Source organism: Lepidochelys kempii, chromosome 14 (assembly GCF_965140265.1).
Source record: "Lepidochelys kempii isolate rLepKem1 chromosome 14, rLepKem1.hap2, whole genome shotgun sequence".
In the NCBI taxonomy this organism is placed as follows: Eukaryota; Metazoa; Chordata; order Testudines; family Cheloniidae; genus Lepidochelys; species Lepidochelys kempii.
The window spans coordinates 41,874,485-41,901,892 of NC_133269.1; the positions used below are offsets into that span (position 1 = coordinate 41,874,485).

General features: G+C 51.9%; 2 protein-coding genes across 2 annotated transcripts in view; one reads left to right on the forward strand and one right to left on the reverse strand.

Annotated features, from left to right (window-relative positions):
• The window catches only part of LOC140897540 (uncharacterized), a 49,174-nt gene extending 30,677 nt beyond the window's left edge, over positions 1-18,497 (reverse strand). The window contains exons 1-4 of the mRNA XM_073310255.1: positions 18,362-18,497; positions 16,471-16,559; positions 8,157-8,255; positions 5,687-7,554 (exon numbers count right to left, since the gene is read on the reverse strand). Coding sequence (XP_073166356.1) covers positions 5,687-7,554; positions 8,157-8,255; positions 16,471-16,559; positions 18,362-18,444 — 2,139 coding nt within the window. The 5' untranslated portion in view covers positions 18,445-18,497. The remainder of the gene's footprint in view (positions 1-5,686; positions 7,555-8,156; positions 8,256-16,470; positions 16,560-18,361) is intronic.
• A 4,828-nt stretch (positions 18,498-23,325) lies between these two features.
• On the forward strand, positions 23,326-26,257 carry LOC140897745 (antigen-presenting glycoprotein CD1d-like). The gene is given in 7 exon segments (XM_073310747.1): positions 23,326-23,374; positions 23,618-23,896; positions 24,511-24,797; positions 25,227-25,356; positions 25,359-25,490; positions 25,976-26,075; positions 26,155-26,257. Coding segments are annotated over 7 exon segments (1,017 nt in total). The 3' UTR covers positions 26,195-26,257.
• The last annotated feature ends 1,151 nt before the right edge of the window (positions 26,258-27,408 follow it).

The following is a 27,408-nucleotide window of genomic DNA, read 5'->3' on the forward strand; positions in this document are numbered from 1 at the left end:
CCTCCTCGCCTGGAGTGGCGCGGTGCGAGGCCAGGGCCGGCTGGCAGGGAGCCTGCCCTGGCCCCAGTGCGTGCTGCTGCCACCCCAGAGCCGCTTTAGGTAAGTGGTGCTTGGCCGAAGCCCAAACCTCTCCTGCACCCCAACCCCCTGCCCTAAGCCCACTGCTGCACCCCTCCTCTACCCCAACCCCTTTCCTGAGCAGCCTCATACACTCCACACACCTCCTCTGCCGCAATCCCTTCCCCCAAGCCTGTTCCTGCACTCCTAATCCTTTCCCACACCCCACACTTCCTCCCAGCCCTCTGCCCCACATAGAATTTCCCTGCCCAGATGTGGCCCTCAGCCCAAAAAGTTTGCCCACCCCTGCTTTGAGCCTCGGAGTACTTCCATTGACTCTTGAGTCACCATCAACACTTGATTTGGTTGGGTTCCTGCCAGGTGTTTTGTAGGATAAAGACCTTATTTGTAAGCTCTTTGAAGTAGGGATCTGCCTGCAAACTCCAAGCCATGTGTTAATGTGCCCCAGGGCTTGTAAAAATGGTTTTGAGTTGGTGACACACGCGCACAATGTGAAACCAGGAGACCGTGAACTTTTCCTGTTTCTCCAGGGCTCTGTTGCAGTTGCACCGCGTGGGTCCTCAACACTCATTTAAAATCCCCCAAACCAACCACTGGATGTTTCCCTTCCTTTCATATTCTCAGTGTTGTCACTTGTTTGTTTGTGAGTTTGTTTTGCCGTTTGTGTCGCTTTATTACTTGTTACTCTGCTATGTGTGTAAAACATTAGTCAAATTTGGAGTGGACATCACAGAGAAATTGTATAAGCCTGAGTGAATGCCTCTTACAATCTTTTCAGATACCTGAAAGGACAGTATTAATATTTACAAGGAGAGCATGACTATTTCTAGTTGACTCACAGATTTGTTTCGCATCTTAAGACTGCACGATGTGTGCAGATAATATGTATGCAAGAGGGTTAGCTTTACAGTAGTTAGCTAATGGTACAAATGACTTTTGGAAAGATCATTAAGTGGTCGGCTGAGTCCCTCAGCAATTTTCAAGTGGTCCGCAGAAAGAAAAGTTTGAGAACCCCTGCTCTACGCTAAAGGTATGAATCTCCTCTCACACTGGTGAGAGTCAGGAGTGACTCCATAGAAGCCAAGGGAATCTGTAAACTGGGGGGAGAGCAGAATTCAGCCCTAAATACTTCGAGGAGCTTCACAGACACTCAGTGTAAAGCAAAGACACACTAGGATGCTCCTTGGCTGGGATGCAGGGGGAAGAAGTAAATTCATTCACATCTCCTTTCCTTCCTGGCCCAGAGAGAAAAGGCCCCATACCTTGTTCCCCACCTTCATGAGCCAGCTAGCCCGCAACCCTGGTGCTAGATTGGAGCCAGTGTCCCAGTAGGGTAAAGCCCCTTATCCCATTTCTGAACCCCTGAGCCAGCCAGCCAGCCCCCTTCCCTGGGGTCGGATCAGAGCCGGCACGCTCTCTATGGAAAGGCCCCAAATCCATTCCCCGCCCCTCTGGGCCAGCCGGTCCCCCAACCCTGAGGGTGAATTGGAGTCAACACTCCTGAGACGGAAAGGCCCCATATCCGATTTCCCCCCCGCCCCACCAACCTCTTGTTTGGCTTCTGGGACCTACGACATGATTCCCTGACTGCTACAGGGTGTGTTTTCTCTGTCTCCTGAAATAACTCTGTCAAGGTTCCTCCCCCATGCTGAACTCTAGGGTACAGATGTGGGGACCTGCATGAAAACCTCCTAAGCTTACTTTCACCAGCTTAGGTTAAAACTTCCCCAAGGTACAAATTAATTTTATCCTTTGACCCTGGATCTCCACTGCCACCACCAAACTCTAACTGGGTTTACTGGGAAATGTAGTTTGGACATGTCTTTCCCCCCAAAATCCTCCCAACCCTTGTACCCCACTTCCTGGGGAAGGTTTGGTAAAAATCCTCACCAATTTGCATAAGTGACCACAGACGCAAACCCTTGGATCTGAGAACAATGAAAAAGCATTCAGTTTTCTTACAAGAAGACTTTTAATAGAAGTAAAGGAATCATCTCTGTAAAATCAGGATGGTAGATACCTTACAGGGTAATTAGATTCAAAACATAGAGAATCCCTGTAGGCAAAACCTTAAGTTACCAAAAAGGTAGACAGACAGGAATAGTCATTCTATTCAGCACAGTTCTTTTCTCAGCCATTTAAAGAAATCATAATCTAACAGATACCTAGCTAGATTACTTACTAAAAGTTCTAAGACTCCATTCCTGTTCTATCCCTGCCAAAAGCAGCATACCGACATCCACAGACCCTTTGTTTCTCTCCCTCCTCCCAGCTTTTGAAAGTATCTTGTCCCCTCATTGGTCATTTTGGTCAGGTGCCAGCGAGGTTACCTTTAGCTTCTTAACCCTTTCCAGGTGAGAGGAGTTTTCCTCTGGCCAGGAGGGATTTTAAAGGGGTTTACCCTTCCCTTTATATTTATGACAAATTCATTTCACACTGATCACACCTTGTGCTGGGCTTTGGCCATCCCAGCTCTGAGACTACATCCCTGGGCACCAAGACTGCTACTGACCATTGCTTTGTGCCGGTTAGTATCTCAGTGAGGAACTGGGGTGCAGGAGTGGGTGAAGAGAGCTCAGAGACAGTCACCCTAACAAAACGAAGCCAATCTTCACTTTAAACCTCACTTTTCACGGGAAGAGGATGCCGGACAGGAATTCGTGTCTGACATTACGGGGAGAAGCAGGGCTTGCAGCTGAGACTCGCACGGTGTCTAGAAATGATAAAATTGCTACTTCTGTTGACTTTCGCAGGTGAGTCAAGGGACCTGCTCATTCAGGGAGGGGGGTTAAATGCAGAGAAATGGTCAGTTTGTGCAACCCCTTACGGCTTTTCTGGGGGAGCCCTAGGTGCCTTTCTTATGAGGGGCTGGATCCACAAAAGCCAGTGTGCTGGATGGAGAGCTGCCGGAGCCAGCCAGTCGGAACAGCTAAGGACAGGGGTGGCCCAAGCCTTCTGCCACAAAGGGACTTAGGTGCCTCCTGTTGGTTGTTGTCAGTTGGGCGCCTATGCCTGGTCAGCCCTGCTCACCTAACTCCACCGGAGGTGGAACCCTTGTTCTATGCCCGAGTTCAGTGGTTTGAGCACTGAGTCAGCAAGTGGAAGACCTGACTTCAAATCCCATCTCTATCTGATAGGAGCAGCGAGGGGCACCCAGGTCTCTTGCATCCCAGTTGGGTGCCCTGGGTGAGGCAGTCTCAATTGCCCCTGCTGGCGCTGTTCCACTTTGCATAAATCATTAAACATTAATTGCACCCAGGAGCGTGATGCTGCAGGCTGGTGGTCAGGGCACCCTCCTGGGAGATCAGGCTTCAAATTCCCAGTTCCAATGATTTAACAAAACTGGAGCAGCTTCAAGAGGAGAGATGGAGAGAGACCCACAGCAGAAGATCCCGTGACAATGATTTACAAGCTTTCAGTAGAGATCTCACTGCTATGCTTCCTGGATAAATGTCATAAAATCAGTGTATTCGGTGTGGTGAGTTTGTCAGGTCTGAGACAGGAGTTGCTTGTAAACAAGTGACTCCTTTGCCAATTGGCACCAACGAGCTTCTGTCACGCACGCATTGAGCTCTACAGTCCCACTCTCATAGAACAGAAAGGCGAGCACAAAAAATAGGGAAAGGAACAATAAGATACTAAAATGACAATGGTCATTCCTTTTCTGGAGTAGAAACCAAGAACTGAGTGTGTACTCTTTTCACCCCAGTTCTTTCCAAATCCTTGGCCTTGGTTAGGGTAAATTTACACTTCTCTGAAGTAGAATCCTTCACAAAACCACTCAGAATATCAACAGTGTTAGTGAGGAATGGCTCCCCAAAACATGCCCAGCTTTTCTTTAATTTGGTGGCACAGTTTCAGGCTACGGCTGGATCAGAATCTCCGTTAGTTACCAGAGCTGGAGATTCTATTAAAAAATAGCCATTTTTCTGCAGCTATTAGATTGCCAACACTGATTTTATACACATTTTAGCACATACAAAGGATAAATTCAACAAAAAACCCAAAAAACAGGTGACATCTGATTATTCAGAATCAGGACAAGAAATTCTCCCAGCACATTCTCCTCTGATCCATTCAAACATACTTCACTCAGCGCTGTCTCAAGAGTCAGTTATGTTATTTTCAATATTTTCAGTATACTAGGATCTGAATAATGGGGGGGAGGGTCCGAAATGACACTTTTTTTTTCCAGCCCCTGCTTCTCTTCATTTACATATCATTTGAAAACTTCCCAACATAACTGCTCTTCAGCAAAATCCAGAGCAACATGAGAACAACTGGCAATGATCCAATCTGTATCATTGGTGACTAATAACTACTTTGCAATAGGAGGAATGGTATAAATGTGATGTTCCCGCTTCGTGACAGGAAGCGATCACTCAAATTACTCATGGGACAATAAAAAGGAGAAATAGGTCCATCTCAAGAAGGCGAACTGCAAAAGGCAAAAAATGGGGCACTCATCTGGATAAGCTGAAGGATAATGGTGCAGCAAACAGAATTCCAAGTTACTATGTAGAAATCAGGAAAAGAAAAAAAGTATTGATAGCCCTAGAGGTTTTTATGGTGTTGATCTCCCTTGCAGATTCTCTGATCGCTAACATGGGCTGAGTGCCAAGAAAAGGTATTCCCACACTCACTGCATTCGGAGGGCCTCTCCTTTGTGTGAATTCTCTTATGACTAGAAAGGGCTGAGCTGGTAGAGAAGGTTTTCCCACACTCACTGCATTTGTAGGGCCTTTCCCCGTGTGGATTCTCTGATGATTAGAAAGTTCTGATGTTTGAGTCAAGCTTTTCCCATACTCACGGCATTCCCATGCCCTGTCAAGGTTCCTTCCCCACTCTGGACTCTAGGGTACAGATGTGGGGACCTGCATGAAAACCCCCGAAGCTTATTTTTACCAGCTTAGGTTAAAACTTCCCCAAGGTAAAAACTAGTTTACCTTTTGCCCTTGGACTTCATTGCTGCCACCACCAAGCATTTAACAAATATGTAACAGGGAAAGAGCCCGCTTGGAAACGTCTTTCCCCCAAAAGTCCTCCCCAAACCCTACACCCCCTTTCCTGGGGAAGGCTTGATAAAAATCCAACCAATTTGCAAAGGAGAACACAGACCCAAACCCTTGGATCTTAAGAACAATGAAAAAGCAAGCAGGTTCTTAAAAGAAGAATTTTAATTGAAGGAAAAAAGTAAAAGAATCACCTCTGTAAAATCAGGATGGTAAATACCTTACAGGGTAATCAGATTTAACAACAACAAAACCTTAAGTTACAAAAAGACACAAAAACAGGAATCTACATTCCATTCAGCACAGCTTATTTTATCAGCCATTTCAACTAAATAGAATCTAACGCATATCTAGTTAGCTTACTTACTAAGTTCTAAGACTCCATTCCTTTTCTCTTCCCGGCAAAAGCATCACATAGACAGAGCCTTGGTTTCTTCCCCCTGCAGGTTTGAAAGTATCTTGTCTCCTCATTGGTCATTTTGGTCAGATGCCAGCGAGGTTATCCTAGCTTCTTAACCCTTTACAGGTGAAAAGGTTTTTCCTCTGGCAGGGAGGCACTTTAAAGGTGTTTACCCTTCCCTTTATATTTATGACAGGGCCTCTCCCGTGTGGATTCTCTGATGGTGAAAAAGGCTTGATCTTTGAGTGAAGCTTTTCCCACACTCACTGCATTCGTAGGGCCTTTCCCCTGTGTGGATTCTGTGATGATTAGAAAGGCCTGAGCTTCTAATGAAGCTTTTCCCACACTCACCGCATTCATAGGGCCTCTCCCCTGTGTGGATTCTCTGATGATTAGAAAGGGCTAAGCTGCTAGTGAATCTTTTCCCACACTCACTGCATTGATAGGGCCTCTCCCCTGTGTGGATTCTCTGATGATTAGAAAGGGCTGAGCTTGTAGTGAATCGTTTCCCACACTCACTGCATTTGTAGGGCCTCTCCCCTGTGTGGATTCTGTGATGATCAACAAGGCCTGATCTTTGAATGAACCTTTTCCCACATTCACTGCATTGATAGGGCCTCTCTCCTGTGTGGATTCTCCGATGCAGAAAAAGGCCTGAGCTTTTACTGAAGCTTTTCCCACACTCACTGCATTCGTAGGGCCTCTCCCCTGTGTGGATTCTCTGATGACAAGAAAGGGATGAGCTCCAAATGAAGGTTTTCCCACACTCACGGCATTCATAAGGCCTCTCCCCTGTGTGGATTCTCTGATGATTAGAAAGGGCTGAGCTGCAAGTGAAGGTTTTCCCACACTCACTGCATTCAAAGGGCCTCTCCCCTGTGTGGATTCTCTGATGATTAGAAAGGGCTGAGCTGCAAGTGAAGGTTTTCCCACACTCACTGCATTCAAAGGGCCTCTCCCCTGTGTGGATACTCTGATGTTGAAAAAGCTGTGACCTCTGTATGAAGCTTTTCCCACACTCACTGCATTCGTAGGGCCTCTCCCCGGTGTGGATTCTCTGATGACTAGAAAGGGCTGAGCTCCTAATGAAGGTTTTCCCACACTCACTGCATTCATAGGGCTTCTCCCCTGTGTGGATTCTCTGATGATTAGAAAGGGCTGAGCTGCAAGTGAAGCTTTTCCCACACTCACTGCATTCATAGGGTCTCTCCCCTGTGTGTATTCTCTGATGATTAGAAAGGGCTGAGCTGCAAGTGAAGCTTTTCCCACACTCACTGCATTCAAAGGGCCTCTCCCCTGTGTGGATTCTCTGATGACTAGAAAGGGCTGAGCTGCAAGTGAAGGTTTTCCCACACTCACTGCATTCATAGGGCCTCTCCCCTGTGTGGATTCTCTGATGACAAGAAAGGGATGAGCTCCAAATGAAGGTTTTCCCACACTCACTGCATTCATAGGGCCTCTCCCCTGTGTGGATTCTCTGATGACTAGAAAGGGCTGAGCTGCAAGTGAAGGTTTTCCCACACTCACTGCATTCAAAGGGCCTCTCCCCTGTGTGGATTCTCTGATGATAAGAAAGGGCTGAGCTGCAAGTGAAGCTTTTCCCACACTCACTGCATTCGTAGGGCCTCTCTCCTGTGTGGATTCTCTGATGAGAAGAAAGGGATGAGCTCCAAATGAAGGTTTTCCCACACTCACGGCATTCGTAGGGCCTCTCCCCTGTGTGGATTCTCTGATGATTAGAAAGGGCTGAGCTGCAAGTGAAGCTTTTCCCACACTCACTGCATGTATTTTTCCTCCTTCTCCTGAGGATTTCCTGCTGGGTTGTGGTTTCCTTGAGGCCCTGCTGAGTTCCCCGACAGGAAATAAATTTACCCATTTTCTCCAATGGATGGTTTCCCTGCTCTCTTTCTGGTCTGTGATGAATCGCAAAGGATTTTCCCTGCTCATGACTCCTGGACACATTCCTTTTCCATCTTTGCAATAATTCTCTGTGTTTATCCACTTGTTCAACATTTTCCTGCTGAGAATTCTGCTCCTCCTTCTCACAAAGCATTGCCTCACCTGCTGTCATAGAGACAGAAACGTCAAACAGGGATGGAAAGGGGAAGACCAAAGGAAAACAAGTGCTGGAGAGGGGTCAAATAAAAATCATAGAATCATAGAATATCAGGGTTGGAACGGACCCCAGAAGGTCATCTAGTCCAACCCCCTGCTCGAAGCTGGACCAATTCCCAGTTAAATCATCCCAGCCAGGGTTTTGTCAAGCCTGACCTTAAAAACCTCTAAGGAAGGAGATTCTACCACCTCCCTAGGTAACGCATTCCAGTGTTTCACCACCCTCTTAGTGAAAAAGTTTTTCCTAATATCCAATCTAAACCTCCCCTGAACTTCAGGTCCTGAACTCCCCCAAACTCTTCCACCAAATAGGAGAGAGGAGGAGGATCAATTCAGCCTTCACATCCCATCCAAATTCACAGGGGGAACGGAGGAAACTTCTGCCTGGTGTCTGCTAGGATCTATAGGAAGCCATGAGCTATATTTACCCTGAGGATACGACCCCTGCTAGAGACAATAATGAACTGAGAGACCTCCCAAGACTTTGTAGGATATCCCAGAGGTTTCCTTCAGGCACTTATAGATTCTGAGTTGGTTTAACGTTTCCTCACCTGTGCAGAGAGCTCTCAGGATCTCTCTTTCCTCTGGGACCCATGGCTCTTCCCCTTGTTCCAGCTGGGAGATCACATCAGGTTTGGAAACTGGAAACCCTGCTCAGATGAAAGGAAACAAAGGACTTCAGTTGATGTCACAAGACTTTGTCATAAATAAATATTCTATTAATTTAACTACACTGCTTAGTGTGAGGTGGTGTGCCTGGGGCAGTCCCTCACTGAAAAGGCCAAGGTCAGGGCAGGATGAAAAAGGGATAGCATATCCTCCCCAAACTGGTGGTTAACGCTGAAGTTAAGCTCACCGACCAGTCACAAACTGCTTCTCATCACCCACACTTGTTACCAAGAAGCTGAAAAAAGAAACCACGCAGCCCCCTTTATTGCATTCCAGTTCTCTGACTCCCAGTCAGCAGCTAAGTCCATTGCAGTGAGAAGTTAGTTAGTGAGTTAGTGACTTCAAACACATCCACAGCTTCAGATTCAGATAATAATCCACATTCAGACTTCCATCTGAAACACATCCACAGCTTGGATGGGTCATTCAGTCCTTTGTTCATTGCTTCAGTTTGTAGAGAAGTTGCTCCAGAGGTAGGAAGAGGGATTGAAGACAAAAGGGAGATGATGCAGCTACCCTTTATATGCCTTTTGCCATGTGGCTTGTACTTCCTGTGCCCCAAACACAAGTTTCACAGCACATGGCATGGAAAAGTCTTGGAGTTCTCAGTACACAGGCGCACCTTTGCATGTCTTGCTGACTCAATAGGTGTATCCCCTTGGTCCTTTCCATGGGCTCATTGTACAGCTGATGACCCTGGATGGGCCATCGAATAGGCTAGGTAGTGCTGATGCCAATATGTCTGGGGGTGTCACCCAGAAACACTACACAAGTCTGGAAATACAAATATACCCTACATCTCTATATCTCACAATAGAAAGGTGATACAAACTAGAAACAAAATCATCATACTAGGAAAATCATAACATTTTCACTGACAGCTTACATGGCACATCTAGCATGACTCATTGCAATTTTATCATATTGGTATTAATAATAAAATAATAATAATAATATAAACAGTCTCACAATTCCACATAGTGTCACACTTAGTAAACCAGTGAATTCCCAGGACCAGCTCCTCAGGTCCTTTAAGATGCCAAATACCCACATATCTGCTGGGAACATACCACAGACAGACATTGTGTCAGTCTGTACCCCTATGTTCACTCTTCCGGAAAATTATGATCAATTTGGGACATAGTATGGCTTGTGAGATATCATTTGAAATCATATAATCTACTGAATATTATCCTCCTGTTAAAATGTGGAGCAACACTGTAAGTAAAGTTATGAGATTTTCCTGTATGATATTACTGAAAAGGTATAATTTTGGGGAACACCCCCAGACCAGTTCCCTCAGAGGCAGCAAGGCAAACAGCTGGTCAAATAGCCATTCTCCGGAAGTGGGAAGGTGTGAAGAAGACATGTACATTCCTTCAAAGGGACCACTTGAAGCTCACATCGACCACAGACAGCTTGTCAGCATCACTCAGCTGAGAACTGAAGTTGTTTTTAGTACAAAGGACTGAACTCTAAAAAGAGGTGAGAAAAACGCTTGAGACTCTCTCTCGCCTCTTTCCCTCTGTTCATGACAACTCCTGAAGAACTGACCTTGGGTGGCAGGGGCGGGTTATGGGAGTCCTGGCAGAAAGGACAGACACCAGCCTGTCTCAACATATGGTGAGAGAAAACATTTGCTTTGAATCCGTTTTAGCTTGTTAAGTTAGATGTTTGTGTTTTATCTTGCATTTCTTTTGTAAACAATTCTGACTTTTAGGCCTCATTACCTGTAGTCACTTAAAATGTTTTTTTTTCAGTATTTAACAATTTGGTTTTATTGTTTTATCTAACCAGTGTGTTTGGATTAAAGTGTGTTGGAAACTCCATCTGGAATAACGAGGCTGGTGCATGTCATTTTCCACTGATGAAATGACAGACTTCGTATGAGTTTGCATTGTTCAGCAGTGTGCTGGACAGTGCAAGATGCACATTTCTGGGGGAAAGGGCAGGGATATTACTGAATGCAGGAGCTCAGCAGTACTAGATGTCAGGATAGCATGTATTGCAGCCCATTGGAAAACATAATCCCAACAATACATAGAAAATGATAGGGTATAAATTAGCTGTTTCCACTCAAGAGCGGGAGCTTGGAGTCCTTGTGGATAGTTCTCTGAAAACGTTCACTCAAGGTGCAGAGGCAGTCAAAAAGCAAACAGAATGTTGGGAATCATTAAGAAAGGGTTCGATAAGAAGACAGAAAATATCATATTGCTTCTCTATAAATCCATGGTACGCCCAGATCTTGAATACCGCATGCAAATGTGGTTGCCACATCTCAGAAAAGATATACTGGAATTGGAAGAGGTTCAGAAAAGGGAAAAAATATGATTAGGGGTATGGAAGAGCTTCCGTATGAGGAGAGAATAAAAAGACTGGGCCTTTTAAAAATAAAAAATAAAAATATTAAAAATATTTAAAAATAGCCAGAGCTTTGCGAACCAGCTGAGCGGCGGCGAACCAGCTGAGCAGCACACAGGAGCAGTTTGCCTGGGAGTTCGCCTGGAGTCAGCCCAGTGAGGCTTACATCTTGCCAACTTCTCTGAGGAAGCTCATAGTAGGAAGGTGATATGGAGGGGGGGTGGGGTTCAGCTGTTGTAACCTGCACTGGATGTGCCATGTTTGTCTTTCTTCCACAGGACAGAAGCAACTTTGTCTGTACAAAGTGCAAGCTGGTCTCCATATTGGAAGAGAAGATTGAAGGTCTGGAGCAACAGATAACGACCCTGCGTTGCATACGAGAAATGGAGGATTTTCTGGACAAAAGTCAGGACATGCTTCTACGGGCACAAAGCTCTAAAGATTTAGAGCACGTTGCACAGCGGAGCCAAGAGGCCAGTGAAGAAGCTTGGCAATATGTGACCTCCAGAAGAAGAAGGGGGAATGTCCGGGTTCCAGCAACGCGGACACAGGTAACTAACTGCTTTCATGTTCTCTCCACAGGTACCATTGCGGAGAGTGGACCAAATGATATGTCTGGGGGGAGAAAGCAGAAGGAGACTTCGCTGGTTGGAAGGCATGAGATGCACTGTCCTGAGATGGGGGGGTTCCACGACCACCACTCCCAAGAGAAGGAGGCGGGTGGTGGTGGTCGGGGACTCTCTCCTCCGGGGGACTGAGTCATCTATCTACCGCCCTGACCGGGAAAACCGAGAAGTCTGCTGCTTGCCGGGGGCTAAGATTCGCGATGTGACGGAGAGACTGCCGAGACTCATCAAGCCCTCGGATCGCTACTCCTTCCTGCTTCTCCACGTGGGCACCACTGATACTGCCAAGAATGACCTTGAGCGGATCACTGCGGACTACGTCGCTCTGGGAAGAAGGATAAAGGAGTTTGAGGTGCAAGTGGTGTTCTCGTCCATCCTCCCTGTGGAAGGAAAAGGCCTGGGTAGGGACCATCAAATCGTGGAAGTCAACGAATGGCTACGCAGGTGGTGTTGGAGAGAAGGCTTTGGATTCTTTGACCATGGGATGGTCTTCCATGAAGGAGGAGTGCTGGGCAGAGATGGGCTCCACCTAACGAAGAGAGGGAAGAGCATCTTTGCGAGCAGGCTGGCTAACCTAGTGAGGAGTGCTTTAAACTAGGTTCACCGGGGGAAGGAGACCAAAGCCCTGAGGTAAGTGGGAAAGCGGGATACCGGGAGGAAGCACAGGCAGGAATGTCTGTGAGGGGAGGGCTCCTGCCTCATACTGAGAATGAGGGGCGATCAGCAGGTTATCTCAAGTGCTTATATACGAATGCACAAAGCCTTGGAAACAAGCAGGGAGAACTGGAGGTCCTGGTGATGTCAAGGAATTATGACGTGATTGGAATAACAGAGACTTGGTGGGATAACTCACATGACTGGAGTACTGTCATGGATGGTTATAAACTGTTCAGGAAGGACAGGCAGGGCAGAAAAGGTGGGGGAGTAGCACTGTATGTAAGGGAGCAGTATGACTGCTCAGAGCTCCAGTACGAAACTGCAGAAAAACCTGAGTGTCTCTGGATTAAGTTTAGAAGTGAGAGCAACAAGAGTGATGTAGTGGTGGGAGTCTGCTATAGACCACCGGACCAGGTGGATGAGGCTTTCTTCTGGCAGCTCGCAGAAGCTACTAGATCGCGCACCCTGGTTCTCATGGGTGACTTTAATTTTCCTGATATCTGCTGGGAGAGCAATACAGCGGTGCATAGACAATCCAGGAAGTTTTTGGAAAGCGTAGGGGACAATTTCCTGGTGAAAGTGCTAGAGGAGCCAACTGGGGGGAGGTTTTCTTGACCTGCTGCTCACAAACTGGGAAGAATTAGTGGGGGAAGCAAAAGTGGATGGGAATCTGGGAGGCAGTGACCATGAGTTGGTTGAGTTCAGGATCCTGACACAGGGAAGAAAGGTAAGCAGCAGGATACGAACCCTGGACTTCAGGAAAGCAGACTTCGACTCCCTCAGGGAACAGATGGGTAGGATCCCCTGGGGGACTAACATGAAGGGGAAAGGAGTCCAGGAGAGCTGGCTGTATTTCAAGGAATCCCTGTTGAGGTTACAGGGACAAACCATCCCGATGTGTCGAAAGAATAGTAAATATGGCAGGCGACCAGCTTGGCTTAACGGTGAAATCCTAGCGGATCTTAAACATAAAAAAGAAGCTTACAAGAAGTGGAAGGTTGGACATATGACCAGGGAAGAGTATAAAAATATTGCTCGGGCATGTAGGAATGAAATCAAGAGGGCCAAATCGCACCTGGAGCTGCAGCTAGCAAGAGATGTCAAGAGTAACAAGAAGGGTTTCTTCAGGTATGTTGGCAACAAGAAGAAAGCCAAGGAAAGTGTGGGCCCCTTAATGAATGAGGGGAGGCAACCAAGTGACAGAGGATGTGGAAAAAGCTAATGTACTCAATGCTTTTTTTGCCTCTGTCTTCACGAACAAGGTCAGCTCCCAGACTGCTGCGCTGGGCATCACAACATGGGGAATAGATGGCCATCAGTGGAGAAACAACAGTGGAGAAAGAGGTGGTTAGGGACTATTTAGAAAAGCTGGACATGCACAAGTCCATGGGGCCGGACGAGTTGCATCCGAGAGTGCTAAAGGAATTGGCGGCTGTGATTGCAGAGCCATTGGCCATTATCTTTGAAAACTCGTGGCGAACGGGGGAAGTCCCGGATGACTGGAAAAAGGCTAATGTAGTGCCAATCTTTAAAAAAGGGAAGAAGGAGGATCCTGGGAACTACAGGCCAGTCAGCCTCACCTCAGTCCCCAGAAAAATCATGGAGCAGGTCCTCAAAGAATCAATCCTGAAGCACTTAGACAAGAGGAAAGTGATCAGGAACAGTCAGCATGGATTCACCAAGGGAAGGTCATGCCTGACTAATCTAATCACCTTCTATGATGAGATTACTGGTTCTGTGGATGAAGGGAAAGCAGTGGATGTATTGTTTCTTGACTTTAGCAAAGCTTTTGACACGGTTTCCCACAGTATTCTTGTGAGCAAGTTAAAGAAGTATGGGCTGGATGAATGCACTATAAGGTGGGTAGAAAGTTGGCTAGATTGCTGGGCTCAACGGGTAGTGATCAATGGCTCCATGTCTAGTTGGCAGCCGGTGTCAAGTGGAGTGCTCCAGCGGTCGGTCCTGGGGCCGGTTTTGTTCAATATCTTCATAAATGATCTGGAGGATGGTGTGGATTGCACTCTCAGCAAATTTGCGGATGATACTAAACTGGGAGGAGTGGTAGATACGCTGGAGGGGAGGGATAGGATACAGAGGGACCTAGACAAATTGTAGGATTGGGCCAAAAGAAATCTGATGAGGTTCAATAAGGATAAGTGCAGAGTCCTGCACTTAGGACGGAAGAACCCAATGCACAGCTACAGACTAGGGACCGAATGGCTAGGCAGCAGTTCTGCGGAAAAGGACCTAGGGGTGACAGTGGACGAGAAGCTGGATATGAGTCAGCAATGTGCCCTTGTTGCCAAGAAGGCCAATGGCATTTTGGGATGTAGAAGTAGGGGCATAGCGAGCAGATCGAGGGACGTGATCGTCCTCCTCTGTTCGACATTGGTGAGGCCTCATCTGGAGTACTGTGTCCAGTTTTGGGCCCCACACTACAAGAAGGATGTGGATAAATTGGAGAGAGTCCAGCGAAGGGCAACAAAAATGATTAGGGGTCTGGAACACATGACTTATGAGGAGAGGCTGAGGGAACTGGGATTGTTTAGTCTGCAGAAGAGAACAATGAGGGAGGATTTGATAGCTGCTTTCAACTAACTGAGAGGTGGTTCCAGAGAGGATGGTTCTAGACTATTCTCAGTGGTAGAAGAGGAGAGGACAAGGAGTAATGGTCTCAAGATGCAGTGGGGGAGGTTTACGTTGGATATTAGGAAAAACTTTTTCACTAGGAGGGTGGTGAAACACTGGAATGCGTTACCTAGGGAGGTGGTAGAATCTCCTTCCTTAGAAGTTTTTAAGGTCAGGCTTGACAAAGCCCTGGCTGGGATGATTTAATTAGGGATTGGTCCTGCTTTGAGCAGGGGGTTGGACTAGATGACCTCCTGAGGTCCCTTCCAACCCTGATATTCTATGATTCTATGATTTTCAGCTTAGAAAAGAGACGAAAGGGGGATATGAGCGAGGTCTATAAAATCATGGCCACTCTCGAAAGACAGGACACTGGACTACATGGACTTTGGTCTGACCCAATGTGGCCACTCTTATGTACTAGGGAATCTAGTGAGCCCAGTGTAACGGGAGGGAGTAGAAAAATCCCTGGGTGTGGAGAACACTGGGAAATTAGAAGCTATAATTCAGGAGCAACAGATGCTAATTAGTTTAGAAAAGCAGAATGTGAAAAATAAGACTCAGGGTCATGTGACAATGAGGTAATCAAAAATCCAATGAGCCTGCAGAGAAGAGAGGTAGTGGCTATCACACGTGCGGATGGAGAAGCAAGACTCTCCATTTCTCAGGAAGTTTCACTACCAACATAAGCCATTTTCACACGCTGCAGTGCAATCCAGACCAGTGAGGATTTGTGTCATCTGCGTGTCTGTGTTATAAGTAACCCTGGACCAGCAGCTCTGACTCCAGCAGCCTGCTTGTTACACCCCAAGCACATTCTGGTCTAGGTGGAGTAGGCTCAGGGTTTCAGAGAAGGCCGGGGGTAGGAAGCTTCTGTTGGTTATGCTGGACCTAAGCCCCAGTTTTACTTGAGCAAAAAGAGATATCTGACACTGTGCGATACTGCTCCTGTGCTCTGTTCCCAAAGTGTTCTTCAGCAGGGGAAGGTCTCTGGTCGTGTGTGTGACTGGCAGATTGGGGTGATGCTGAAACAGGACAGAGCAGAGATGCCATTGGGGGGTGGCGTGAACCGTATCTCTTCATTTCCCCTTCCAAGAACTGAGGGGACGGGAATCCTTACCCTGCAAGGTCACATTCTTATAATTCTCCTGCATGACATCTCTGTAGAGAGCTCTCTGAGCAGGATGCAGCAGAGCCCACTCTTCCTTGGTGAAATACATAGCCACCTCCTCGAAGGTCACCGGACCCTGAGAGAGCAAAAATCCAACACTCAGTACCTGCTGCCCCTCTCTTTGTGTGGGAGAGGAGCCAATCAAATGGAAGCTCTGGGTGGATCATGGTCAGAGTCCCACCCCCACCTCACTCAGAGCATCCTGGAACCACCAGGGTGAGGGGACGAAGACAGAGCCCCTCCTCTCTCCCACCAGATCCATCACACACCTACTAGCCACAGAGTGATACAGGAGATGGAGCCCCCAGCAGGATCCAGGGAGAGCTCCCTGGTAGGAAGTCCAACACGCTCCTCAATGCGAGGAGCTTCATATGAAGGGAGGGGAATCTCCCCTAAGCCTGACTGGTGGGTGCCCCCTTCATATCTCATGGCACCCGCTGGTTAGTTGGGTCAGGCTCCCGCACTATGAATCTGGTTAGTTTTCGTAGCCCCATATAGGTGGGTTATTTTCTGTTCAACGAATTAGAGCATTTCCACCTCCCAACCTCATGGGTCTGGTCCCAGAATCTAGGCCACTTTTTCAGTAACTCCCAGGAGGTTTGTCACCCCGTCCTCCTCCCTTTTTCCACCTTGTGAATTTCCTGTCCCGGCCCAACCTCCCAACCAGACTGCGCAAACCTTCTCGTCTCTGGTGTATTTTCTGTCCCCCTCCCTCCAGAAGAAACCCACCCAAAACTCCCCAATAATCCCTACCTGAGCTGGCTCCACTGCAGCCATTTCTCTTCCCCGTCCCATGGGAGGATGGGAGGAGCTGAGGTGGAGGATGGATGTCGTTTTGCAGCCTGGGAGGGTGAGAAGCGTAATTGTGGGGGTTTCAGAACAGGCTTTAATTAATTTCACATCAGAATTCCCCCAGGGCCCTTTCCCTGCAGACAGATATCCTAGATTCTGCCGTGCTGGAAAAATGCTTGATCTCTTTATTTCAGTGTAGACCTGGCCCCTCCTGCCAGGCTAAGAATCTGAGAAAAGGTGTAAATCTGAGATTTTCTTGGTATTTTATAATTAGAGAGACAGGGAAAATCTCAGGGCATAATCAGTTAGAAACAGACCACTGGAGAAAAAGTGGGGCAAACGTTTAGGGTATTTCATAACAATCTTTGAGATCTGCAAAGAATACATGTCACAAAGTAAGTAAATGATAACATGAGAGAAAAAGACCAAGATCAGAGGGAATTTTATATTGCTATGAAATAACTAGTTGGAAAAGGGGGACTGTTTGACTGGATTTTATATGACTGTGCAATACATAAACAGAAAGTGATGGCCCCCATTCACAGGGGCAGCAAGGAGCCCTTTGAGGAGGTGATTTAAGAGGGCAAAGGAGGAGGAGGAGCTGGAAGGCTTCCTGGGTGAGGGAAGGGGGCAGCAGTGGGGGATGGGCAGGTGAGGGTCAATGGATAGCTGGGGGCAACTGTGTTGGCAGTTTGGGGCCAGCAAGTGGGATTGGGAAACCGGGGTCTGGGCAGTCTCCACAGGGGACACGTGCTCCTCGCTTCCCCCACCCTGGCAGAGAAGAGGCGTCTCATCCCATCCCCACTCCAGGGGCAGCCATGTTTTGGGAATCGACTCAGGGAACAATTTCTCACCTAGACACAGACAAATCGCTGCAGATAAAATGGGTGGGAAAATCCCCCACACCGGAGATGTTAAATTGACATTTGAGAAAAGGGGAAGAACTGGAGAGAATTTGTATCAGGGTGTGAGCGGCACCAGCGGGGAAAGGATCCAATTCACTCACCTCCCGCCCCCCCTTCTCCCCCGGGGGTTTCCTGAGGCTGCACAGGGACCGTTCAAGGCCCCCCCCGGACCCCCCCCCGGAGCCCCCCCGGTCCCGGCGGCGCGGGGCAGGGCCTGGCTGCGGCTCCCCTGGGGCTGGGCAGCCCCGAGGCGTCTCCCAGGTGCGGCAGGACGCGGCCCCGCGGAGGAACGAGCTCCTGGCCGCAGCCTGGGGCCGGGCCGCCTCCGTGGGGGGCCGCTCGCTGCCCCCGTCCCCTCCCGGGCCTGCCCGGGCCCTGTTGCCGGCAGAGAGCGGCCCCCCAGCCCGGCCCCGCGGGGTCGGGGTCTCCCAGCCTCGCCCCTTAACCCGCTGCCCCGTCCAGACCCCGACTTGGGGATCGAGTTCTTGCGACGGGGCGCGAGCGGCGGAGGGGGCCAGGGAGCGGCTCAGGAATTGGGGGGCCCCGGGGGGGGGGTCCGGGGGGGGTCTCCCTGGATGCGGATCGCTGGTGTCCGGAGAGGAAGCGGGCAGGACGGGAGAGGCTGGGTCCCCACGGGAGCGGTAAATCCGAGGGGATCTCAGCCCCCCCCCCCCCGTTTCCCTCCCCGCTCCTCGGGGGTCCCCTGCTCTTCTTCTGCCCCGGCCGTGCCCGGGCTGCCCCGACATTTCCCCCCCCCGCCCCTGTCCCCAGGTCTCCCCCCTTCGCCCCCCGCCCGGGCTCACGTCCCCCCCGCCCGGCCAAAGGCAGGGACCGCGGGCGGGGGGCTGGTCCCCTCCCCCCAAGGCAGAGCCGGGCCGGGGCGGGGGGCGTTGGGCTCCTGCTGGGACAGCAGCTCCGAGCCCCCCCCCCGGGGCTCGCTCCGGTACCTGGAGGCGGCAGCGGGGCGGGCAGGGCCCAGGCGCGGGGGGGCTAATGAAGCTCGCCCCGCCACAGACCCCCCCGCACACATCGGTCCCGCAGCGGCGGGCGAGCTCTGCCTCTGCGCATGCGGGACTCCCGCCCCGCCCCGCCCCGCCCCGCCCCCTCCATGTGCGCACGCCCAGAGCTCGAGCGGCACAACACGCTTCTGTGCCCTGGGATTGGCGCCGGCGGCCCCGCACGAGCTCGGCTCGTCCTCCCCAAGAACGTCACTTCCGCTCGCGGGAGTGTCAGGAACTCCATCTCCCAGCCTGCCCCGGGGGGTGCTTCCGCCTTCCCCAGCTCCGGTAAGGGAGGCTCCCGGGGAGCTCGTGCTCCCTGCCAGCTCGTGCTCAACATCGTGCAATAATATAATTGCTCTAGAGGTGGAGGCCCAAACAGCTTTACAAGCCGTGTAGAACCTACAGGAATAATTTCCCCCACCACTGAAATGCAGGCACCTCTGGAGTGAAATTCCACAGCTGTTAGCCCACCACGCTGCTGTGTGATGTCTCAGGGGAAGGGTGGAAGAAGAAGTCCACAATATTGCAGCTTCCCTTTTAGGGAAGCAAATTGCAGTCACACAGACTGGAACGTGGACAGTCTCAGATCCCCATTGTTCAAGAAGCGCTGTGGGATTTTTAATGACGGCAAACTGCCCTTGTTTTTTGTTCTCAGCGGAACCCTGCTACTAGCAGGGGTACAGCGACCCCTACTGCCAGGCTGTGACACTGAGATCTTTTCAGACTTTGCAAGTGGTCCTTTCCTTCTCAGTCACCAACCAGGATTATATATTTCAACAGTGAGTTTCTCTTGACAGGCTGGGTCTGTCTCTGTTCAGCTTTTGAAAGCTGACAAGGTCGAATCAAGAGACTCCCAGCCAGTGATTCCTGCATAGAGCCCAGAATTTGTGATTGCATTAGAGCAGAGCTTTAGTAAGACAGGAACGTCAGGTAAAGACTTCAAGTGAATTCTCTCCTCTCTGGCCCCCCATCCAGAGGTGCTGGAACAATTTACCAAACTGTAAACTCTGGATATAATGGAAACCACTTCAAGGCTGGGGGTGCTGAAGCACCCCCAGCACCCCTAGTTCCAGCACCTCTGCCCCCATCTCTGCCAACACCCTGCAGTCCTGACCTACAGTGTGCCTGGCTGTTTGGGCACTGACCCCTGAGAAAAGCCCTCCCTAGTATTTTGAGTCAGAAGGCTTTTTATATGGGTGTGGGGGGAACTGCAGCTATACTTAGAACTAGAGCTGCTATCCCTAGCTGTCGGAAGACAGGATACGGGGCTAGATGGACCATTGGTCTGACCCGGTGTGGCCGGCCTTATGTTCTATCCTGTAAACCTATTTTATGGAATTTGTTAAAAGAAATGGAAGTTTGCTGTCCTTTGAAGGAAACAGAAAAGCAAAACTCCTCCCACTCTTTTCCAATGGGGAAAATGTTAAGAATAAGTGTTCCCCTGCCACCCCATGAAAATTAAAATTAAAATGAAACCCCCCCTGTCCTCCCCCCAAAAATCTGTATTTCCATTTTTTATTTACACACACAGAGGCAAAAAATGAACAATTTCAACTAAACTAAAAACTTCCCTTTTTGTCAAAATGGCATTTTCCCTTAAAAAAGAGCGTCAAGACTGGACTGGGAGCCGTGACAACTGCTCGGGGAAGAGCTCTCGCATGCTTGTGATCCAGAACGAGGAGGAGATGGTAACATAAAATATAGGCTCAAACTCCAGCTGGAGAGTGACGTGTGTCACTAGTTACAACCCCAGTGCAGCAGGTTTATCCAGCTGGCTCTACCCCCTCTGCCCCATTTCTCCTTTTCCCCCAGTTAACCAAACCCTGGGCAGCTGGCTGATTAACATACAATTCATAACAAGAACCCCACAGCTTTCCCACCCGGCTCCTGCAGGCTTTGCACCCCTGAGCCCTGTGTGAGAGCTCAGCAGAGACATTCTGCATAGAGCTACGCACACAACCTCCCTACTCCTGACAATCATAGAATATCAGGGTTGGAAGGGACCTCAGAAGGTCATCTAGTCCAACCCCCTGCTCAAAGCAGGACTAATCCCCAATTTTTGCCCCAGATCCCTAAATGACCCCCTCAAGGATTGAACTCATAACCGTGGGTTTAGCAGGCCAATGCTCAAACCACTGAGCTATCCCTCCCCCCTCTCCTCAGCTCAGAAAGACTTGCTGAGCTCATGGGCCTGGCCAGGGAGAATGTGGCCAGAGCCCAGAGGAAGCAGAAGGTCTGGTATGACCGCACAGCGTGGGCCTACGCCACCAGGGATCAGGTGATGGTTCTTATCCCCGTGAGGAAAAACAAACTACAGGCTGCTTGGGAAAGTCCCTTCAAGGTTGTCAAGCAACTAAATGAGGTAAACTATGTAGTGGAGCTGTCTAACGGAGCACATCACCGCTAGGTGTACCATGTGAATATGATGAAGCCACATTATGACAGGGGGAATGTGGTGCTGGCTGTGTGTGGACATTGGGATGAGCAGGGAGATGTCCCAGGGAGTAGATCTACTAAAGAGTCAAGAGCTGGTTCCCCCCTGGAAACAATTCCCCTCTCTAATCGGCTAACCCCTGACCAGCAAGCTGAGATCAGAGGGGTGCTGCATCTGTACCGACAGCTGTTTTCCAACTAGCCTGGACGCAGTAATTTGACTGTCCCCCGGGTAGAGACAGGATCGCATCCCCCTATAAGATGCTCCCCCTTCCTCGTCACAGGGAAGACTGTTCAGGACCTGGAAAGAGAGGTCAAGGACATGCTGGCTTTGGGGGTGATCCAGCCATCTGCCAGCCCTTGGGCCTTCCCGGTGATGCTGGTCCCCAAAAAGGACAGGTTGATCCAGTTCTGTGTGGACTATCGGAAGCTCAATGCCATCACTGTCTCTGATACCTACTCCATGTCCAGGCCTGACGAGCTCCTAGACAAGCTGGGAGGAGCTCGGTACCTTACCACCATGGATCTTACAAAGGGCTACTGGCAAGTGCCACTGGATGCAGATGCCAGGCTCAGATCAGCCTTTATCACCCCTCTGGGGCTCTATGAGTTCCTGACCCTGCCTTTCGGCCTCAAGGGGGCGCCAGCTACCTTCCAGCGCCTGGTGGATCAGCTACTGATGGGGAGTTTTGCCGTGGCATATATTGATGACATCTGTGTCTTTAGCCAGACCTGGGAGGACTATGTGTTAGACAAGTGCTGGACCGACTCCAGGAGGCTGGGCTGACTATAAAAGCTGAGAAGTGCAAGGTGGGGATGGCTGAAGTGTCTGACCTGGGCCATCGGGTGGGGAGTGACTGCCTAAAGCCAGAACCAGCCAAAGTGGAGGTGATCAGAGATTGTCCCGCTCCCCAAACCAAAAAGCAGATCCAAGCCTTTATTGGGATGTCGGAGTACTATCAAAGATTCGTGCCCCACTTTAGCACCATAGCCACCCCCATCGCTGGGCTATGCAAGAAGGGGAAGCCAGACAAGGTGATCTGGACTGAGGAGTGCCAGAGGGCTCTCTGTGCGCTGAAGGAAGCTCTGGCCAGTGGCCCAGTTCTGGCAAACCCAGACTTTGACAAGCTTTTTATGGTGTTCACCGATGCCTCAGACACGGGACTGGGGGCGGTGTTAATGCAGGAGGATGAAAAGGGGGAGAGACACCCCATCGTGTACCTGAGCAAGAAGTTGCTACCCACGAGCAAAACTAGTCGGCCATCAGGAAGGAATGCCTGGCCATGGTGTGGGCCCTGAAGAAACTAGAGCCATATCTCTTCGGGCAATGCTTCACCGTGTACACCGACCACTCTCCCCTGACCTGGCTACACCAAATGAAAGCAGCCAATGCCAAGTTCCTGAGGTGGAGCCTGCTCCTGCAGGATTACGATATGGATGTGGTCCATGTGAAGGGAAGTGCCAACATGATAGCGGAAGCATTGTCCCAGAGAGGGGGCCCTGAACTTCCCCAGGTCACTGGTCAGAGTGACCCCGCTCAGTTCAGTCTCGAAGGGGGGAGAGATGTGACACAGTAGGGAGCGGGGCGGATTGACCTGGGAATGTCGTCCAGTTTTACTGGAACTGTCAGCATGGGGGATGGGATAGCAGGGGATGATTTTACTGAGGGACGAGACCTGAGCCTGTAACCTGAGCCAGGAGGGGGATGGAGCCAGGTGACACCTTTGCCCGGGAAACTGGACAAAGGCTGGAGGAGGAGCCGGGAGAAGGGGAGTGAGACCGGTGTCAGGGGGGAGTTGGCTGGGGAAGAGGAGGGAGCCCCCAAGTTTGGGGTTTTTAATCTCCCTACCCCCCAGAAGGACTTGACTGTGGGGTCCTGGTTGCACCTACAAGCTCTGTTTGGGACTGTTCCTGTCCTCGAATAAACCTTCTGTTTTACTGGCTGGCTGAGAATCACGGTGAATCGCAGGAAGTGAGGGTGCAGGGCCCTGACTTCCCCCCATTCCGTGACACTGCCTCTTCCCCAAAGCCCCAGCCCCAGCTCCACCCCAGCGCCGCCCCTGCTCCACCCCTTCCCCTGAGTTACCTCCCGGGGGACTGCAGCAGGGGTTGGGCACATCCTGCACTCACCCGGTGGCGGTGGCGGGAAGTGGTGCGACCCGGCCCCAAACCGCTCTGCCAGCTCATCCTGGGGGGTGGTTCCCCCCTGCCCCCCATGCCTGCTCCTGTCCCCCACAGACCTTGGGCACAGCGCCTGCCCCCCCCTCGGAGGTCTGGGGCTGCGTAGGGCACCACAATGTCTAAGGAGGGCCCTGGCTGGCAGCTGCAGGCACGGAGCTGAGGAAACACAGACAAAGGGAGAAGTTGGCAGAAAGGGGTGTGGGCTGCGGAGGAACTGAGAGCACATTGGGATCCTGGGCCCCTCGTCCCACTGCCCTGACGCCCGCCAGAGCCTGGATCCCCCTTCCCCTGCCAGGATGCTGCTCCCTCTGCTTCTCCTTCCCTGGGCATGGGAGGCCCTGGCTGGTAAGTGAGGACTCCCCCTGCTGTTTTTGCTACCGGGGATGCATGGGGATGGTGTAACACTAGGGCCAGGGTGGGGAAGTACCATGCTGGGCTAGTGACCCTTGCTGGGGGAGTAGGACGGGGGAGGCAGGTTAGGGATCAGCAGGGAGACCCCGTAGTGCAGGATTGTTTACGGGACTGAAACTCATTAATCTCTCTCCCCACCCGCTTTGTCCTCCACTTGTTTCCTGCCCCCTGCCCCAGCCTCCCCTCCTGTCCCGCCAGCGTCTGTCACCCTCCGGCTGCTCCAAATCTATGTCTTCCACAACGCCAGCTCCATTGGCATGGAGGGGATGGCCCTGCTGGGCGACCTGGAGACCCACTCCATGGACTGCATCACCTGCAAGATCCGCTTCCGGCAGCCCTGGGCCCAGCAGGGCCTGACCCCGAAGCAGTGGCAGGACCTGGAGCTGCTGATCCAGCGCTCTCTATCCGACTTCATCCTTAAAGTGAACAGAAGAGCTCAGCAGCAGGGAATGGGCTGTGAGTATGGAGCGATCTGAGCGGATCCCTCTCCCCACCCACCCGGGGAGCTGAGAACTGACACACTCACCGCAGCAACTGAGTGTGTCATTGGGGGCAAGACAGCCAGTCCCTGGCCCTTTGGCTGATTGGAGCCAGCATCCCCCAGAGGGGAAACACCCGTGTGTCATTCTCCAGCCAGGTCTGGGGCCAGATTGTAGCCTGAACTTCCTAGAGCGGAAAGGTCCCGTGTCCCACTCCCTGAGCCGAGGCTCCTGGTCTTTCCTGACGTGTACCCTGACCCTTTGAAAGCAGGTCATTTGGGCAGGGGTCTGTATCTCAGGAACCCTGTGACCAAGGGACCCCAAATTTGCACCACAAACTCTGCCTCAGGCACCGATGTAACGCAGTGATTTTCGAGCCAATGACTGTGCCCAAGAAAAATCAGCTTTAATCAGAAACTGCAACTTACCCTTAACTCCAACCAGGGCCGCCCCACAATCCCACCGCCGTCCTGTAGCCCAACATCCTCATGGCACCTGACATTATGTCTTTACTCCCCCGGTCTCTCTACTTCTGCCCCCTCCTGAGACATCCGGATGCCCGTCCTCATCCCCCTGCCCTTCCTGTTCCAGACCCCTTTGTAATCCAGGGCTCCCTCGGGTGCGAGCTGCACCCCAATGGCACCTCGAGGCGATTCTATGACGCTGGAGTGAACGGCGAGGACTTCATCAGCTTTGAGGTGGACGCAGGCAAATGGGTTGCTCAGCAGGGGGATAATGTGGCTGCGCTCTACGCCCGGGACCTTCTCAACCGGGATAAAGGTGCAGCCAGCGTGATTCAGTTTCTCCTGAGAACGTGTGTCAATGAGCTCAAGAGCTTCGTCCAGCATGGGAAAGAGTCTCTGGAGAGGCCAGGGGAGGCTGGACACCACTCGCTGCCTCTGGGGTAGGGTGCGTTTGCTGTTTATACAGGGATCCCGCACCTAGTGCTCATATGCAGCCACCTCTGGGGTTGGGCGGGGGGGGCTGTTTATGCAGGCATCCCTTCCCTTGGACTGATATGCAGCCACCTCTGGGTTGGGGCAGGGGGCTGTTTATACAGGTGTAGAAATGCAGCTATATCTGGGGTGCAGCGCAGTAGGTATTTCATAGCTGCATTGCACAGCAGTTTAGGACAGGAAGTGAAGGGGGATTCCGTCACCACTGGTAACTGCAGGGTCTGGCCAGGACAGCGGGGCCAATGCCTGACCCCGGGGAAAGGAGCTGGGCTTGGCTAGGGAGTCCCTGAGGCTCAGGCTGAATCATCCCCTCTCCCACGCCCTGTCTCTCTCCCTCCTGTCTCAGAGCAGCCAGTAGCCGTGGTGTTTGCCCGAGCGCCTCCCCAAGCTGGGACCCCTGCGCCGTTACTGCTGGTTTGCCAGGTCACCGGTTTCTACCCCCGGCCCGTCTGCGTGGCCTGGCTGCAGGACGGGGAGGAGGTGCCACCGGGCTGTTGCTGAACTCCAGCGGGATCCTGCGCAGCTCCCTAGCCGTGGAGCCAGGCGACCGGCACAGCTACGCCTGCCGGGTGGAGCACAGCAGCCTGGGGGGCCAGAGCCTGCTGATTCCCTGGGGTAGGTGCACATCCCCAGGGGGTGGGGGGTGGTCATGGTCTCTGGGTGGTTTTCCTGCACATCCTGAGTTGGACGGGGGTGGGTCCAGCCAGCAGGATTGGGGCGGAGGGAGGCAGAGGGAGGCAGAGGGGGTGGGTGGGAGGTGTGGAGATGGATCAAGGGGAGCAGGATGGAGGAGCTGAGGGGAACGGGACACGACTGGGTTGTGGGGGCAGGAGTAGAGTGGGGGGAATCTGAGGGGGTGGGAAGATGGGGGGGAGAAGGGGTGGGACTGTGGGAGAGGCTGAGGGAACTGAGCTGTTGGGGGGCTGAGGGCATGGTTTGGAGGAGCAGCGGGAACTGCGGGGGAGGCTGACGGACCAGGGTCGGGGGGACTGCAGGCAGTGGGTTGGAGGTGGGGGGTGTGGGGCGACTGCGGGGAAGGCAGAGGGAACAGGGTCCATACTCCTGTCCCTGTTCCCAGCATGGCACCCCCTGTTTTACAGAGCAGACCAGGCGCTGGGGCCCTGGCCTGGTCGTGGGCATCTTCCTGGGGGTTGTGGCCATAGCTGCCGTAGCCGTGGTGCTGTGGTGGAGCAGACGCAGGTGAGTCCTCTCCCTCTCTGGGGTAGTGGTCGTGGGCCATTACACCCCATAACCCATTCCCTCTGCTCTCTCCTTCCAGGGGCTACCAGGATGTTGGACCAGGGGAGTCCAGTCCCTGAGGGGGTGGCACCGGCCCAGGCGTGGGGATCGGCCCGTCTCCTGGGGACATGGACCTTGGGGATGGATCTGTGCCCGGCTCCAGAGCTGAGGGCCCCGAGGGCAGGACTGGATCGGAGCGCAGGGAGATCGGGGCCCTGGGTGGCGGGGTGGGATTCTCCTCCCTCTGGGACGTTCGGGGCATGTTGGACACTTGGGGGCACTGTGGGATCGCTAAGATCCGGGATCTGCAGGAAGCCGGCGCTGGCCTGTGCCATTCAATAAACTCTTCAGGGAGGGGCTGCCCAGTGGGTCCCACCGGGGGCTGTAGGAGCCAGGGCCTGGGTGCAGGGGTCAGACACAGCTACATACACAAAGGGGATGGGTGGGGTCAGGGCATGGGAACCAGGAGGGTCCTGGCAGGGCATTGAGGCTGAGCTGGCGTGCCCGGGAAGTAAGCAGGGAAGCAGCTACCCACGAGGGAGACCTGACAACACTATGGCCTGCGGGGCGCCAGGGAGGCCGCTCCAAGTTGGTGGCTGGGTTCGGCTGAGAGCTCCTGGGGGCACGGCCCCTCCAGAGCTGGGTGTGAGGGACCCAGGCTCCAGGGGTAGGTTCTGTCTTTTTGTTCTGCGTCTGTGCAGCACCGAGCACAAGGGGGTCCTGGCCACGACCGGGGTCCTTGGCCCTGCAGTAATACATCTATAATAATAGTCCTGGCTGGGGAGGGGAAGTGCGTTCGTGGGGAGGGGGGAGCTATTCAGGACTCCTGGGTTCTATCCCATCTCTGGGTGGGGGTTGGGATCTAATGGGTTAGAGCAGGGGGACTGGGAGCCAGGACTCCTGGGTTCTGTCCTCAGTGTAGGAGGGGAGTGGGATCTGGCTGGTTAGAGCAGTGGTGAGTGCACTGACCAGCCTGTTACCAGGTAGAACAGCAGCCCAGAGCCACACGAAGAGATGGACAAATTCCCATCCAGACACCTCCTGCCGCAGGCTGTGTCTGCATGGCAGGGTCCAGAGCGGTGAGGCTCCGCCGGCAGCCCAGTGTGGACGCAGTGCTGACAGGAGGGGTCTGTCCCCAAAGTGGGGACAGCACCTTCCCAGATGGCACTCACCCGGTCCACACATGCCCTGTTCTGTGGAATGACTGTGTGCACATGGGGAGGGGTCATAAACATACAGCTAAGGGTAGCATAAAATCCCTCCTGGGCAGCTGTACTGAATCTTTACCTGTAAG